Source organism: Scyliorhinus torazame, chromosome 1, assembly GCF_047496885.1.
Source record: "Scyliorhinus torazame isolate Kashiwa2021f chromosome 1, sScyTor2.1, whole genome shotgun sequence".
NCBI classification, from domain to species: Eukaryota; Metazoa; Chordata; class Chondrichthyes; order Carcharhiniformes; family Scyliorhinidae; genus Scyliorhinus; species Scyliorhinus torazame.
The window spans coordinates 397,334,650-397,352,879 of NC_092707.1; the positions used below are offsets into that span (position 1 = coordinate 397,334,650).

The 18,230-nt window shown below is 49.0% G+C and overlaps 1 protein-coding gene across 5 annotated transcripts in view; it reads right to left on the bottom strand.

Annotated features, from left to right (window-relative positions):
• The window catches only part of reps1 (RALBP1 associated Eps domain containing 1), a 111,608-nt gene that overhangs the window by 52,092 nt on the left and 41,286 nt on the right, over window positions 1–18,230 (bottom strand). For all 5 annotated transcript variants that reach the window (XM_072513655.1, XM_072513646.1, XM_072513665.1 and 2 more), the window contains exon 2: window positions 174–373. In XM_072513655.1, coding sequence (XP_072369756.1) covers window positions 174–311 — 138 coding nt within the window. In that variant the 5' untranslated portion in view covers window positions 312–373. The remainder of the gene's footprint in view (window positions 1–173; window positions 374–18,230) is intronic.

An 18,230-nucleotide genomic window follows, 5' to 3' on the forward strand; every position in this document is an offset into this window, starting at 1 on the left:
TCAAACAACCAGCACCCTTTTCCGACCACGGCATAAATTGCTCTGATAGTTTGAAATTTGGTATTCTTGCATTGTCCTGAGTGCAAGATGAAAAGTTTCGACAACATGTCTCTCCTTTCAGCAAGATTCAAGTTTTGTGATACCGCAACGAGAATTCTCTGGATTTGCTGTACCTGCCGTTCTGTTGACGCCACGCGCTGTGCTATGACATCATGAGGCACATTGGTGGAGACCTTTTTGACTTGTGTCCTGCTGGGGGGTGGAGGGATGACACTGGTGTATGTGCCCTGGCTGTCAGGATCAGAATACATAGATGCGTGCCTCAGCTGCTGCTTATTCTCAGAAAAGGCAGAATAGGATAATGGATCCTTCACTGTTGGGGAAAAGAAATGGTTATTAATGGTGGAACAGAATACTATATTGTATTTATTTGCAACAGCTAAACTTAGCTTGTTAAAAATTCCACTGTAGAGCGAGGAAACAAAATATTTTGAGGCACAATTTTACCAATTAAAATTTGTCATTAAAAAGCTCTCAATAACTGAGCTGAAGGTTGTTACTGCATTAAACCTAATCTGGTGACTAGGCAGTTCGGCAGCATGCTAATCTGTGCAAAATAAATGACGCGCTAACAGTGACAGGACCTATTTAGCTACATGTCCTTGATGCTACAGATAGCAATGCTGAGTTTCCAGCTAGCAGGTGATGCAGGCTAGTATTCCACCAGGAGCAGAAAGGGGCTTCCCCACACAGGACCAAGTTAGTGACACCCTAGCTACCCTCATGCATGTTCCTGTGGCTGGAAATAGATTGCTGGCCCCACAAAATTACAAATAGTGCAAAATCAATTTTCAATATCCACAGCCGTCTGCAGCTCGTGAGCTGTGATGGTGTCCATACCCTAACATCCTAACTTACAATGCTGTCTGACCTGCTGTGTACTTCCAGCTTTTTATTGCTGTACCTACATACTGCAGCCCTCATCACTCATATCTGCAGTTAGCCTCCAGTTTCAGCTATAAACAACTAAAATTGCCAGTCTTTTCTTCCTGCCCCCTCCAATTTATTTTCCCCATCTTTATTCTTGTGTCAACTATTACTAATTCACTCGGGACAGAGATCATCACTACAATGTCAAGATGTCACACAAGGCCATGGCAATAAAGCCAGATGAGTTCAATCGAAATAGAATCAGTTTAAAACTAGTATCGCACTTTGTGACTGATGTTAAGTCACCAGGTCCCCAGCCTATGTAGATTCCTTTTTAAAATAAATTTAGAGTACCCGACGGCAGCACGGTAGCCTAGTGGTTAGCTCAGCTGCCTCACGGTGCTGAGGTCCCAGGTTCGATCCCGGCTCTGGGTCACTGCCCGTGTGGAGTTTGCACATTCTCCCCTTGTCTGCGTGGGTTTCGCCCCCACAACCCAAAAATGTGCAGAGTAGGTGGATTGGCCACACTAAATTGATCCTTAATTGGAAACAATAATTGGGTAATCTAAATTTATAAGAAAAATGAAAAGAACAAAACATTTTTTTTTTTTTTTTTTTTTATAAAAAAGAGTACCCAATTCATTTTTTCCAAATAAGGGGCAATTTAGCATGGCCAATCCACCTAGCCTGCACATCTTTTGGGTTGTGGGGGCGAAACCCACGCAAACACGGGGAGAATGTGCAAACTCCACACAGACAGTGACCCAGTGGCGGGATCGAAATTGGGATCTCAGCGCCGTGAGGCAGCTGTGGTAACCACTGCGCCACCGTGCTGCCCCCACCTCTGTAAATTCCTGAGATGTTCAACTGATTTAACACCAGCAAGATTCAATCCTGCATCAGTACATCCACACACAAATCAAATAAAACCATTATTCATACAATCACCATATAGATAAAAAGTCAAAAACATGGATTCAAAACCAAGTCGCCAAAATTGGATTGTTGCCACTACTGCATTTGCAGAGGCTGACATAATCGAATGACTAAAACAGATTTGGTCTTTGACCCGATGCATTTGCTAAATATGAAGTGCACCGCAGCCTGGATTTCAGCTGAGTTCTGTGCAGGGGGAGGGACCTGTTGTACAAGGGTCGGGAAACCCGGGATAATGTCCTGCCGAATTAAACTGCAGCGCTGCTTTAAACAATTTCCTGGGGGGGGTTGTTGCTGGGGCCCTTTCAGGTGGAAAGCCTGCCTGGCACAGCAGTTAGCTACACTGGCAGAGTGAAAGAGATCATGCTTGACATACTTGGTACCTTGTTACCCTGGAGGAAACACTCCTACTCCTGGCCCACCAGCAATGGCACTGAGTCATGGACTCAGCCCCTCTCGCCTTCTTTAATAATTATTATTATTGGTGTCACAAGTAGGTTTACTGTGAAAATCCCCTGGTCGCCACATTCCGGCGCAAGTTAGAGTACAGAGGGAGATTTCAGAATGTCCAATTCACCTAACAGCACGTCTTTCAGGTCATGTGGGAGGAAACCGGAGCACCTTGAGGAAACCCACACAGACACGGTGAGAACATGCAGTCAGTTACCCAAGCCGGGAATCGAACCCGGGTCCCTGCCACTGTGAAGCAATCGTGCTAACCACTGTGCTACTGTGCCTTTCGCTGCTAAGTACAAAACAGAGTAAGAAAGATAACCCCCCCCCCAAAAAAAAAACACAACAACCCTCCCTCAACGGTGACTAGCTCTTTAAATGGCAGAATAAATGGATTCCATCTTTTGTAAAACCCCTGAATTGCACCCCTTATGGTGCACTTAATTTTCTCACGGTATAAAAACTCCAAGATCCCCCAGCCATACGGAGGCGTTGGGGGGAGATGCTGACCTCCACTCCAACAGAAACCGCCCGCGAGTTATCAGCGAGGCGAAGTCTAAAACATCCGCCCAGCACCCATCTGCAGAACTGGCAGGTCTGACAACCCAAATATGGCCCCTAGGGGACTAGGCTTTAATTGCATCTGTAGAATGGCCGACATGGTGCTGAAAAAGGAGACTCAGAATCTCACCAGCTCAGGGCATGCCCAGAACATATGCACATGGTTTACCGGCCCCCTCCCACAGCACACACACTTATCCCCTCAAACAGCCGTTAAATGTTAAATATGCCCGGTGTACCACCTTTAACTGTGCAAGTCTAAGTCTCACGCACAACAAAGTGGGGTTCACCCTTCACAGGGCTTCACACCAATACCCCCTCTTCCAATTCCACCCTCAATTCCTCCTCCCACTTGGCCGTAATCCCTTCCAGGGATGCAGCTTCTGCCGGCAAGATCCTCCTCTAAATTCCAGAATACTCCCATCCTCCACACTTTTCTGCATTAAACTCCACTTGCCACCTCTCAGCCCAGCGCTGCAGCTTATCTATGTCCTTCTGATGATAAGGGAATAGTGTTGATGGACTTGAGTGGTTTCACAGGTCGGCGCAACATTGAGGGCCGAAGGGCCGGTACTGCACTGTAATGTTCTATGTTCCGTCCCAACGAGCGACAAAACCCTTTCCAACAACAACGGCAGCAATGCCGGGAATGATGGAGATATCTTCCTCGCAGAGTCCTGAACCTGCAGATACCCAAAGTTTTCCGATTGGCAAAACCCGCACGGCTCTGACAGCTCCTCCAAACTCATGAACCACGATTCCTAAATCCAGTCCCCCATTCCTTCAACCCCCTTGTCCTCCCAGCCTCTAAACCTGGCATCCAATCTTGCCAGCTCAAACATGTAGGGCAGCACGGTAGCCTTGTGGATAGCACAATTGCTTCACAGCTCCAGGGTCCCAGGTTCGATTCCAGCTTGGGTCACTGTCTGTGCGGAGTCTGCACATCCTCCCCGTGTGTGCGTGGGTTTCCTCCGGGTGCTCCGGTTTCCTCCCACAGTCCAAAGATGTGCAGGTTAGGTGGATTGGCCATGATAAATTGCCCTTAAGTGTCCAAAATTGCCCTTAGTGTTGGGTGGGGTTGCTGGGTTATGGGGATAGGGTGGCGGTGTTGACCTTGGGTAGGGTGCTCTTTCCAAGAGCCGGTGCAGACTCAATGGGCCGAATGGCCTCCTTCTGCACTGTAAATTCTATGATCTATGTGGTTAGCACAAATCGCCGCCATCTTCGACACCATCTCCAATTTAAAGTGCTGTCGAAATTGTCTCCATAATTGCAATGCAGCGACCACCGTCGGATTACCTAACTATTTCGCTGGAGAGAACGGAAGGGAGGCCGTCACCAATGTCCACAGCCCCGACCCCCTACTCGGCAGACTCAAAATTTAATTTACGAAGCCGGGCCCAATCGAGAGCTACCTGCACTCCTAAGTACCTCAAGTAAATGCCCGTCAAACAGAATGACCACACCCCCAGATTAGCTCTCTTCCCCGGCTGGGTAACTGAAAAACACTAATTTCTCCAAATTTAGCTTATATGGTTGTGGATGGAATAACTGTTAAATTGAATCCAAGCGGCCATATTATAATTTTAAATAACCACCTCCTGCAAACATATTGGTCATCTACCCCTTAGTTAGAAGGGGACTGGTTTGGTTCGGTCGCTGTTCCAGATTTTAAGCTCTGACATGAAACTCGCCTTTTTTTACGAGTTAGGATTCAGCCCAATGTGTGGAAAAGGGTAATCTTTTAAACAACGTCTCTACTTCCTATGGAAGCTAAAGAAATTTGGCATGTCTGCATCGAAGTCTCACAGACTTCTACAGATGTGCGATAGAGAGCATCCTATCCGGCTGCATCACAGCCTGGTATAGCAACTGCTCGGTCCAAGATCGCAAGAAACTGAAGACTGTGGTGAACTCAGCCCAACGCATCACACAGACTTGCCACCCCAACATTGATTCTGTATACACCTCTCGCTGCCTCAGGAAGGCAGACAGCATTATCAGAGACCCCTCCCACCCAGGCATTGCCTTCTTCCAGACCCTTCCATCAAGCAGAAGTTATAGGAAGATACATCCAGACATAGGAACAGCTTCTTCCCCACAGCTACAAGACTCCTCAACAACTCCCCCCTCGGACTGATCTTTTCCCTGTAAGAACACTATTCACGACGCCCTATGCTGCTCTTGCTCATGTATTTGCTTTGTTTAGCCCCTTGCTCCGTACTGTAACTAATGTTTTGCCGATGTACCATTTGTCAATGTTCTCTGTTGATTATTCTTGTCTACTATGTAGGTACTGTGTACGTTCCTCGGCCGCAAAAATATACTTTTCACTGTACTTCGGTACATGTGACAATAAATCAAATCAAAAATCAAATCATGTTACTGTAACAGAAAGCCATGGGAGGGGGGGGGGGGGGGAGGGTTGCTGCTGCACTGGCCGAAAGGGAATGGGACACAGAAGAGGTGGTCGGGACGGGGGACTGGAGGGTGAGGGAGGTGTGGACACGGGACTGGCCCAGAAAAGGAGATGGCTAGTCGGCGGGGCGTGGGGGGGGGGGGGGGGAAAAGAGAGCCCCTCCAATCCGGCTGATAACGTGGAATGGGAGGGGCCTGAATGGGCCGGTGAAGAGGGCTCGAGTGTTCGCGCACTTAAAGGGACTGAAGGCGGACGTGGCCATGCTCCAAGAGACACACCTGAAGGTGGCGGACCAGGTCAGGCTAAGAAAGGGATGGGTAGGACAGGTATTCCACTCGGGACTGGACGCGAAGAATAGAGGGGTGGCAATATTGGTGGGCAAGCGGGTGTCATTTGAGGCCAAGCCAAGACTATTGTAGCAGACAATGTAGGGCAGTATGTAATGGTGAGCGGTAGGCTGCAAGGGGCGTGGGTGGTGTTGGTAAACGTATACACCCCGAACTGGGATGATGCAGGATTCATGAAGCGCATGTTGGGGCGCATTCCAGACCTGGAGATAGGAGGCCTGATAATGGGAGGGGACTTCAATACAGTGTTGGATCCAGCACTGGACCGCTCCAAATCAAGGACTGGAAAGAGGCCGGCGGCGGCCAAGGTACTTGGGGGGGGGGGGGGGGGGGGGGGGGGAGAGAGAGAGTGGACCCATGGCGGTTTCAAGGCCACAGGCCAGGGAATTTTCTTTCTTCTCCCATGTACACAAAGCCTACTCCCGGATAGATTTCTTTGTTCTGGGTAGGGCGCTCATCCCGAGGGTGGAGGGGACGGAGTATTCGGCTATAGCCACTCATCCCGAGGGTGGAGGGGACGGAGTATTCGGCTATAGCCGTTTCGGACCATGCCCCGCACTGGGTGGAACTGGAGCTGGGAGAGGAGAGGGATCAACGTCCGTTGTGGCGGCTGGATGTGGGACTGCTGGCGGACGAGGTGGTGTGTGGGAAGGTGAGGGGGTGTATCGAAAGGTACTTGGAGGCCAATGACAACGGGGAGGTGCGGGTGGGGGTGGTATGGGAGGCGTTGAAGGCGGTGATCAGGGTAGAGCTAATTTCCATTAGGGCTCATAGGGAGAAGACAGAGGGTATGGAAAGGGAGAGGTTAGTGGGGGAGATTTTGAGAGTGGACAGGAGATACGCAGAGGCCCCGGAGGAAAGATTACTTGGGAAAAGACGACGGCTCCAGATGGAGTTTGACCTGTTGACCACAGGGAAGGCGGAGGCACAGTGGAGGAAAGCGCAGGGGACGACCTACGAGTATGGGGAAAAGGCTAGTTGGATGCTGGCACACCAGCTCCATAAGAGGATGGCAGCGAGGGAAATAGGGGGGAGTCAAAGATGGAAGGAGAGCCAAAGTTCGGAGTGCGACGAAAATAAACGAGGTATTCAAGGCCTTTTATGAAGAGCTGTACAGATCCCAGCCCCCAGCGGAGGAAGAGGGGATGAGACGATTCCTAAATCAGCTGAGCTTCCCGAGGGTTGGAGGAGCTGAGCAAGGGTTTGGGGAGCATGCAGGCGGGGAAGGCCCCGGGACCGGACGGATTCCCGGTGGAGCTCTACAGGAAGTACGCAGACCTGTTGGCCCCGCTACTGGTGAGGACCTTTAATGAGGCAAGAGAGGAGGGGACCCTGCCCCCGACAATGTCGGAAGCGACAATTTCTTGATCCTAAAGCGGGACAAGGACCCACTGCAATGTGGATCGTACAGGCCGATCTCGCTCCTCAATGTGGATGCAAAGTTGCTGGCAAAAGTGCTGGCCACAAGGATCGAGGACTGTGTCCCGGGGGTAATCCACGAGGACCAGACGGGATTTGTAAAAGGCAGGCAACTAAACACCAATGTGCAGCGGCTCTTAAACGTGATAATGATGCCATCGGAGGAGGGAGAGGCGGAGATAGTGGCAGCTATGGACGCGGAGAAGGCCTTTGACCGAGTAGAGTGGGAGTACCTCTGGGAGGTGCTGCACAGGTTCGGGTTCGGGGTAGGGTTTATCAATTGGGTTAAGCTCCTTTACAGAGCACCGATGGCACGTGTAGTGACGAACCGGCGGAGGTCGGAGTACTTTCGACTGTACCGAGGGACGAGGCAGGGGTGCCCCCTGTCCCCCCCTGTTGTTCGCATTGGCGATCGAACCATTGGCCATGTCATTGAGGGAGTCTAATAAATGGAGGGGGGTGGTCCGAGGGGAAGAAGAGCATCGGGTGTCACTATATGTGGATGACCTGTTGCTGTACGTGGCGGATCCAATCGAGGGGATGGTGGAGGTCATGCAGACTCGAAGGGAGTTTTCGGGCTATAAGCTCAAATGTAGAGAAGAGTGAGCTCTTTGTATTACAGGCGGGGGACCAAGAAAGAGGGAAAGGGGACCTACCGCTGAGGAGGGCGGAGGGGAGCTTTCGGTATCTGGGGATCCAGATAGCCAGGAGTTGGGGGACCCTACATAAACTGAATCTGACGAGGTTGGTGGAGCAAATGGAGGAGGATTTCAAAAGATGAGACATGTTACCGCTCTCGCTGGCGGGTAGAGTGCAGTCGGTCAAAATTGTGGTCCTTCCGAGGTTTCTGTTTGTGTTTCAGTGCCTTCCCATCGTGATCACTAAGGCCTTTTTTTAAGAGAGTAGGCAGAAGTATTATGGGGTTTGTGTGGGCGAATAAGACCCCGAGAGTAAGGAGAGGGTTCCTGGAACGCAGTAGGGACCGAGGAGGGTTGGCGCTGCCAAACCTGGGTAGCTACTACTGGGCAGCCAATGTGGCGATGATCCGCAAGTGGGTTATGGAGGGAGAGGGGGCGGCATGGAAGAGGATGGAGATGGCGTCCTGTAAAGGAACGAGCCTGGGGGCGTTGGTGACGGCACCGCTGCCGCTCTCGCCGACAAAGTATACCACGAGGCCAGTGGTGGCGGCAACGCTAAGGATCTGGGGCCAGTGGAGACGGCACCGGGGTGCAATGGGAGCATCAGTGTGGTCCCCGATCAGGGGTAAGTCCCCGGTTTGTCCCAGGGAAGCTGGACGGGGGGTTCCAGAGCTGGCATCGGGCGGGGATTGGAAGAATGGGGGACCTGTTCATCGACGGGACGTTTGCGAGCCTCGGGGCACTGGAGGAGAAATTCGAGTTACCCCCGGGAAATGCCTTTAGATATATGCAGGTGAGGGCTTTTGTGAGGCGACAGGTGAGGGAATTCCCGTTGCTCCCGGCACAAGAAGTTCAAGATAGGGTGATCTCGGGTGTATGGGTCGGGGAGGGCAAGGTGTCATAAATACACCAGGAGTTGAAAGAAGAGGGGGAAGCGCTGGTAGAAGAGTTGAAGGGTAAATGGGAGGGGGAGCTGGGGGAGGAGATCGAGGAAGGTCTGTGGGCCGATGCCCTAGGTAGGGTTAATTCCTCCTCGTGTGCCAGATTCAGCCTGATACAATTTAAGGTGGTCCACAGAGCGCACTTGACGGGGGCGAGGTTGAGTAGGTTCTTTGGGGTAGAGGACAAATGTGGAAGGTGCTCAGGGAGCCCGGCGAACCATGTCCATATGTTTTGGTCATGCCCGGCACTGGAGGGGTTCTGGAGAGGAGTGGCGGGAGCAATATCTCAGGTGGTGAAAGTCCGGGTCAAGCCAAGCTGGCGGCTAGCAATATTTGGAGTAGTGGACGAACCGGGAGTGCAGGAGGCGAAAGAGGACGGCATTCTGGCCTTTGCATCCCTAGTAGCCCGGCGAAGGATCTTGCTAATGTGGAAGGAGGCGAAGCCCCCCAGCCTGGAGAAATGATATGGCTGGGTTCATAAAGTTGGAGAGGATTAAGTTCGCCTTGAGGGTCTGCGCAGGGGTTCTACAGGCGGTGGCAACCGTTCCTAGACTATCTCGCGGAGCGTTAGAGGAAGGTCGGTCAGCAGCAGCAACCTTTGTTTGGGGGGGGGGGGGGAGAGAGGGGGTGGTGGAGGGGACGTCCTGGGAGGGGGGGGGGAAAAGAGAGGGGACGGGGAAAGGGGGGACTGTCTGGGAGGGTGGATGAGCAAGAGATAACATGAAGGGTTGGGGAAACTGGCACGTACGGCTGAGGGCCAGTGTACAAAGCTGTGTAAATATATCATTTTGCCATGTATTTATCTTGCTCTGCGCAATTTCTCGTTTTTTTTTGTTACCGGGGGGGGGGGGGGGGGTTATTGTTTGTAAGGGAGAAAAATTGTGTTAAAAACTTTAATAAATATATATTTTTTTTAAAAAGAAAGCCATGAGATTCCTTGCAAAAATGCCTCAAATCTCCAGGAAAGTCTGATAAAGATCCCAATTAGCCCCAGGGGCCCTGCTGGAATTCCATTTGGGAGTTAAAGCTTGATTCCAAGGTTAAGCAACATGATTCAAACTTCCCAAATGAGACAACTTGCCAAGTTTTGTTTGCTTCCTGGCACCGCGGATGGAGGTGGGGCATTGAAATCAGCAAGGTCATTCATTGCTGCACAAATCTTTTAGTAAGCAAGGCAAAATTCATGACTTATTCCATAAAGATTTCTTGCTGCTAGACTGTCCTCCAGGCTCGAGAGCAAAGAAAGGGAGGTGGCGACTGGAGAACAGGAGGTGGGAAAGACATTCAGGAATTAAACACGAGAACCCGGTAACTTTAAGGGTTTCTGGGTGAAATTGACACGGTTCTCATTATTGGAAGACATGGAGAAGGTTTTTGTGGATTGCTCATGATGAGTTACAGGGTCCACCGTTAAACCAGATAATAAAACATATTATAAATGGACCATGGTTGGTGTTGCAAATAAAGTATTAGAATATTGGTGGAATTTGCAACCTCAAATTCCACAAATGTGCCCGTAGTTGCACCTAAGGTGTTTGTCGAGTGATCATACGCTGTTTAGATGATGCTGAAAATTAAATGAGTGTGGCGTGAGATTTTGGTGTGGAGCACTCGATGAGGTTCAGTTACACATAATTCTAAAAACTATTTCTTCTTTCATTAAAGCTCAAGGGACTTGGACTGAATGGAGGGGGTTTGAATGGGACTTTGCTGGTGGTTGGGACGGGTTTGTATGGGGATGGTGTTGTAGAGTTGTGTTTTTTCTTATCTGCCCTTCCTTTTTTGTATAGTTTTGTTGTTAACTGAAATGGGTGTTTTTTGTTGTTGTTTTTTTGGTTTGAGAGAGTATATGGCTTGGGGGAAGGGGAAGGCTGTTTGGTAGTTTCAGGATTGAAGGAGGGGGTGGGGGAGTTTCGGCTTTTGGGTTTAGGCTTCTTTCTTTGGTTATTTACTTAGGTGAAGTGGGTTCTGGCATTGGGGGTGGCTACCTCCCTGGCAGGCAGAGGTTGGCTAGTGAATGGGCTGCAACTTGCTGGACCTGTTCAGGTAGGTTTTGATGAGTTTAGAAGATGTACATGGTTTGGCGGGGGGGAGGTGTTGGTTCAGAGTATGTTGCAGGGGGATTTCTGGGATAGGGGAGGGGGGGGTGGGGTAGGTTGCTGATGGTGACTGGGGGTTAATTCTTTGTCACCTTGGTTGGGTGGGCTCTGGTTTCAGGAATATGGGAGGTATAAGGTATTACACAGGGCACATATGACTGGAGCACGGCTCAGTAAATTTTTTGGGGTGGAGGATATGTGTGCGAGGTGCTCGAGAAGCCCAGCGAATCATACCCATATGTTTTGGTCATGCCCGGCACTACAGAGGTTTTGGATGGGGGTGACAAAGGTGCTTTCAAAAGTAGTAGGAGTCCGGGTCGAACCAAGCTGGGGGTTGGCTATATTTGGGGTTGCACAAGAGCCGGGAGTGCAGGAGGCGAGAGAGGCCGATGTTTTGGCCTTTGCGTCCCTAGTAGCCCGGCGCAGGATATTGCTAATGTGGAAAGAAGCCAAGCCCCCGGGGGTGGAGACCTGGATAAATGACATGGCAGGGTTTATAAAGCTAGAGCGGATTAAGTTCGTCCTAAGGAGGTCGGCTCAAGGGTTCACCAGGCGGTGGCAACCGTTCGTCGAATACCTCGCAGAAAGATAGATGGAATGGGAAAAAGGCAGCCCAGGATCGGGGGGGGGGAGGAACCAGAAGGACTCTCAGGGTTGTTAATATATACTGTATAGTATGTATAGGTCGTTGCTACAGATAATTATATATTGGACTGTTAAATTATATTTTTGGAGAGTGTTACTTGTGACAAGGCAGTTGCCAATTAGGGCTAGTTTCCATTTTTGTTATTTATTATTTATTCATTTTTTTTTTGTTTATAAAATAGGTCATTGTTATTTGTGTTGTTATAATATTGTGTAAAGAATGCACAATGTACTGTGTTGGTTGACCAAAAATTTTCAATAAAATATTTAATAAAAAAAAAGGAATATGGGAGGTGGGGGGGGGGTTAATCTCTCACAGTCGAAATGGCTGATTTGAGGGGGATGTGAGAGATCCCCCCCCGTTTCAATTGGTTGCATGGAATGTGCAGGGTTTGGGGGGCCCAGTGAAGCATGCAAGGGTTCTCTCTCATTTGAATAGTTTGAGGGCTGATGTGGTGCAGGAGACCCACTTGCAAGTGAGGGGCTAGCCTGGAGAGAGAGAGAGAGCGAGAGTGAGAAAAGAAGAAAACGAACAACACTAACTAAAAGAGCTCGGTTTCAGATGCGTACGGTGGTAGTGGACCAGAGTGGTAGGTATGCCATAGTTACGGGACATTGGAAGGTAGGTTGGTGGTTTTGACATGCATATATGCCCCAAATTGGGACTAAGTAGCGTTTAAGAAGAGGATGTTGGCTGCCATACCAAACATGGACATGCACCAGTCGATCTTGAGGAGGTTTGAATTGTGCTTTGAATCCAGTTGGATCGGTCTAAGCCAAAATCGTTGGCCCCTTCAGGGTTAGCCATTTATGAAGCAGTTAGGTAGAGTGGATCCGTAGCGGTTTCTGCACCCTGGGGTAGGGAATTTTCCTTTTCTCCGGTGCATATCATGTGTTCACATATCGACTTTTTCATGATGGGGACATCTCTGCTGCCAGATGTGAGTAAAGTGGAAGATTCCGCGATAGTCATTTTGAGTCATGCTCAGCACCTGGTAGACGTGGTCTTGGAGACGAGGCTGTTTCAGCAGCCGGCGTGGAGTTTGGATGTGGGGCTGTCGGCGGATTTGAGATGGTGTGTGCAGATAGCAAGGTTGATTGATGAGTATGTGGGGTTTAACAAAAATGGTATCGCCCTCGGTACTGTGGGAGGCCCTGATGGGGGTGTGAGAGGGGAGATAACCTCACAGAAGGCGCAAGTGGATAGGGAGGCAAGGGAGGAATGTCAAAGGTTGGTGGATGAGATCTTGGGAGGTATTCGAGTGACCCTACTAGAGCTCCTGGCTAGTAGACGGTAGCTGCAGTTTGACCTATTATCCACTGATAAGGCGGCACACCGGTTGCGGTGCTCGGGAGGGGAGGAATATATGAATATGGGGAGAAGGCCAGTTGTCTTTTGGCTGGTAAGTTGAGGCGGCCTCCCGAGAGATTGTTCAGGTTCGGGTGGTGGACTTGTGTCTACACTGAATAAAGTTAATGGGGTATTTGAGGCGTTCTATAAGAATCTTTATAGGTCAGGGCTGCCTGGGAAGGAGTTGGACATGGAGGAGTCCCTGGAGGGGTTGGAGTGTCGCATGGTGGAGGAGGATCTGAAGGGTTGGGGGAGCCACTAGGGATGGAGGATGTCCGGACAGCTATTTGGCGAATGCAGACGGGCAAGGCACCAGGGCCTGATGGAATTATATAAAAGGTTTGCTGATCGGCTGGTACTGTTAATGGTGGAAATGTTTGAGGATTCAATAGCACGGGGGTCTCTTCCGGAGACAATGATGCAAGCATCCATCTTGCTTCTGTTAGAAAAGGATAAGGACCCGGTGGAGTGTGGGTCATACCGCCAGATTTCCTTATTAAATGTGGATGCTAAGATTTTGGCCACGTTTGGAGGTTACTGGCGAGGATCAGACGGGGTTTATGAGTGGGAAGGTTTTTCATCTATGTGTGGCGGCTGTTAAATGTGGTGCTGATGCCATCAGAAGTGAGGGAGGAGGAGGTTATTGTGGCGTTGGATGCCGAGAAGACTTTGGATAGGGTAGAATGGGAACATTTGTTTGCAGTGCTAGAACGGTTTGGGATAGGGCCTCAATTCGTGTTGTGGATTTGGTTGTTACATAAGCCACCTATGGCTAGTGTCCGTACAAATAATGAGTGTTTGGGATATTCTCAGCTGCACAGAGGAATGGGTCAGCGGTGCCCAATGTCCCCACTTTCTTGTTTGCGTTGGCAATAGAGCCTTTGACCATGGCCGAGGGCCTCGGATCGGTGGAGGGATAATGGTGGTGGTGGGGGAGGGACAGGGTGCCCTTGTACACTGATGATCTTTTGTATGTGACAGACCCAATCCCCACAATCGGTAATATCATGGCGATGGTTGAAGCGTTTGGGGCTTTTTCAGGGTACAAATGTGGTTGGCTATTAACTGCCCTCTCAACGGCAATTAGGGATGGGCAATAAATGCTGGCACAGCCTGCAACGCCCACATCCCATGAACAAATTTTGTAAAAATTGAATTAGGAGAAATGAGTGTTTTCCAGTCACTCCACCGGGGAGAGAAGCCAATTTGGAGGTGCTGCCATTCCTTTTAACGGATTCTCATTTTTAGGTATTTGGATATGTAGGTAGCTCGGGTTTGGGCCCGACTTTGTCAGTTGAATTTTATGAACTTGGCGAGTAGGCTCAAGGCCAACTTGCAGATATGGAATGGTCTCCTTCTGCCCTTGACGGACGGAATTCTGTTGGTAAAGATGAACGTTTTACCACAATTTCGGTTTTTGTTTGTGTTTGCTGGTTTTCCTGCCAAAATCCTTCTTTGGGAAATTGAGAGATTGAATTTGTCCTTTATTTGGGGAGGTAAAGGAGCTAGGATTCAAAAGATTGTCCTTCAGGAGGGACCGGCAGTCAAGGGGTTTGGCATTGCCGAGCTTGACATATTATTACTGGGCGGCGAATGCGGAGGAAGTGCGGGGGTGGTGTGGGGATTCCGAGGCTGTATGGGTGCGGAGTCGGGTTTACACCGGGGGTCAGGGCATTAGTGACAGCCTTGCTTCAGTTTTCACCAGGGAATTATTCAGCCATCCCGATCATGGTCTCCAATTGAAGAAATGGGGACAATTTCGGCAGCATAACTAGTATGGCAGGGGGGTGGGAACCAGAGTGTTAGCTTAGAAGGTGTCATAACTGAAAAGAGAACGACATCACCCTCAGGCAGAGCAAAAAAGATGGCAAGTGTGAGAAGGGAGGTGGTCAATGCAGGACTGAGGGTATTGTACCTTAATGCGCACAGGGAACAAGGTAAATGAGCTTGTTGCGCACATTGAAATTGGCTAGTACGATATTGTGGGCATCACAGAGACGTGGTTGCAAGAGGATCAGGGCTGGGATCTAAATATACAAGGATATGTGTCCGATCGAAAGGACAGGCAGATGGGCAAAGGGGGTGGGGTTGCATTGTTAGTAAGGAATGAAGTTAAATCGATAGCAAGGAGCGATATAGGATCAGAAGGCGTAGAATCTTTGTGGGTAGAGTGGAGGAATCGTAAAGGTAAAAAGAACCTGATGGGAGTTACGTATAGGCTCCTAACAGTAGTCAGGATGTGGGGCAGAAAATAAATCAGGAGATAGAAAAGGCATGTAAAAAAGGCAATATTACAATAATCATGAGGGACTTTAATATGCAGGTGGACTGGGAAAATCAGGTTGGTAGTGAATCCCAAGAAAAGGAATTTGTGGAATGTTTAAGAGATGTTTTCTTGGAGCAGCTTGTAGTAGAGCCCACTAGGGAACAGGCAATTATGGATTTGGTGATGTAATAATAATAATAATCGCTTATTGTCACAAGTAGGCTTCAATGAAGTTACTGTGAAAAGCCCCTAGTCGTCACATTCCGGCACCTGTTCGGGGAGGCCGGTACGCTACTGGCAGTGTGCTGACTTACAAGCCAGCTGTTTAACCCACTGTGCAAAACCAGCCCCTATAATGATGTGAAATGGGGGAGACTTAATTAGGGAATTTAAGGTGAAGGAACCCTGAGGGAACAGTGACCACATTATGATAGAATTCACCTTGCTGTTTGAGATAGAGAAGCTGGAATCAGAAGTAACGGTATTACAATTAAATAAGGCTAACGACAAAGACATGAGGGAGGAGTTGGCCAGAGTTGGTTGGAAATGGAGCCCAGCAGGGAAGACAGTGGAACAGCAATGGCAGGCGTTTTTGGGGGTTACTGGGGAGGCACAGCAGAAATTCATCCCAAGGAGAAGGAAACATGCTAAGGGGAGGACAAGGCATCCATGGTTGATGAGGGAAGTCAAGGACAGCATAAAAGCAAAAGAAAAAGCATACAAAGTGGCAAGGAATAGTGAGACGTCAGAGGATTGGGAAGCCTTTAAAAGTGAGCAGAGGACAACTAAAAATGCAATAAGGGGAGAAGATGAAATAGGAGTGCAAGCTAGCTGGTAATATAAAAGAAGAGAGGAAGAGTTTTTTTTCAATATATAAAAGGTAAGAGAAAGGCAAAAATAGATATTGGACCACTGGAAAATGTGGCTGGAGACAAAGAAATGACAGACAAACTGAATAGTTACTTTGCATCAGTCTTCACGGTGGAAGACACCAGTGGGATGCCAGACCTCCAGGAGAATCAGGGGGCAGAGGCGAGTGCAGGGACCATTACTAAGGAGAAGGTTCTGGGGAAACTGAAAGGTCTGAAGGTGGATAAGTCACCTGGACCGGATGGACTGCACCCCAGGATTCTAAAAGAGATAGCTGAGGAGTTTGTGGATGCATTGGTGGTGATCTTTCAGGAATCACTGGAGGCAGGAAGTGTCCCAGAGTAATGGAAAGTAGCTAATGTAACACCACTGTTTAATAAATAGGGAGGCAGAAGACGGGAAATTATAGGCCGGTTAGCCTGACTTCGGTCATTGGTAAGATTTGAGAATCCATTATTAAAGATGAGATCGCGGAGTACATGGAAGTGCATGGTAAAATAGGACTGAGTCAGCACGACTTTGTCAAAGGGAGGCCAAATCTGGAGATTGTTAAATAAGTTAAGAGCCCATGGCGTTAAGCGTAAGATCCTGGCATGGTTAGAGGGTTGGCTGACTGGCAGAAGGCAAAGAGTGGGGATAAAGGGGTCTTTTTCAGGGTGGCAGCCGGTGACTAGTGGTGTGCCTCAGGGGTTGGTGCTGGGACCACAACCTTTCACAATATACATTAATGATCTGGAAGAAGGAACTGAAGGCACTGTTGCTAAGTTTGCAGATGATACAAAGATCTGTAGAGGGACAGGTGGTATTGAGGAAGCAAGGGGGGCTGCAGAAGGATTTGGACAGGCTAGGAGTGGGCAAAGAAGTGGCAGATGAAATACAATGTGGAAAAGTGTGAGGTTATGCACTTTGGAAGGAGGAATTTAGGCATAGACTATTTTAAAATGGGGAAATGCTTAGGAAATCAGAAGCACTCGAGTCCTTGTTCACGATTCTCTTAAGGTTAACGTGCAGGTTCAGTCGGCAGTTAAGAAGGCAAATGCAATGTTAGCATTCATGTCAAGAGGGCTAGAATACAAGACCAGGGGTGTACTTCTGACACTGTACAAGGTTCTTGTCAGACCCCATTTGGAGTATTGTGCGCAGTTTTAGCTCCCGTATCTAAGGAAGGATGTGCTGGCCTTGGAAAGGGTCCAGAGGAGGTTCACAAGAATGATCCCTGGAATGAACAGCTTGCCGTATGAGGAACAGTTGAGGACTCTGGGTCTATACTCGTTGGAGTTTAGAAGGATGAGGGGGGATCTTATTGAAACTTACAGGATATTGCAAGGCCTGGATAGAATGGACGTGGAGAGGATGTTTCCACATGTAGGAAAAACTAGAAGCAAAGGACACAATCTCAGACTAAAGGGACGATCCTTTAAAACAGAGATAAGGAGGAATTTCTTCAACCAGAAGGTGGTGAATCTGTGGAACTCTTTGTCGCAGAAGGCTTTGGAGGCCAAATCACTGAGTGTCTTTAAGACAGAGATAGATAGGTTCTTGATTAATAAGGGGATCAGGCGTTATGGGGAGAAGGCAGGAATGAAAAGGAAGCTCGCCACCAAACACATCATCCTATCCCTTTTCACATCCCTGATGGAGGAGTTGGGGGTTCAGGGGCAAAGGATGAATGAGTAAAATATAATCCATGATTGAATGGCAGAGTAGACTCGATGGGCCGAGTGGCCTAATTCTGCTTCTATGTCTTATGGTCTTGTGGGTGGAAGGAATGAGGGATTTCCTTTTGGAGGGGAGATTTGCGAGCTTGGAGGAGCTGTCGGAGAAATTTGGGCTTTCGCAGTTGGATACATTTAGGTATCTACAGGTTCACAATTTCAATATTTCCGACATTCCCTGTGGTGCCACCATCTCATTAGGAGAGGCTTTGTTGGTTGCAAGGGAGTACCTTGGGGATTTATGGAAGGATTATGGCAGTGGCTGTAGTATTGGTGGATGGGGTTAAGGCCAAGTGGGAGGAGTTGGGAGTCGTAATTAGAGGACAGGGTGTGGTGTGAGGCTCGACAGAAGGTGAATTCTACATCTTCGTGAGAATAGAGTTAATACAGTTGAAGGTAGTGCATAGGGCTCATTTGACTAGGTCTAGGATGAATAGGTTGTTTGCGGGAATGAGGGATAAGTTTGAGCATTGTGGGAGGAGTCTGGCTAGTCATGTGCAGATGTTCTGGTTGTGTCCTAACCTCGTGAGGTTCGGAGTCTCCATCTTTAGTACCATGTCAGCGATTCTACAAATTGCCCCCCTTGGGGGCCATATTTGGGGTGTCAGACATGTCAGAGCTGCAGACAGGGGATGATGTT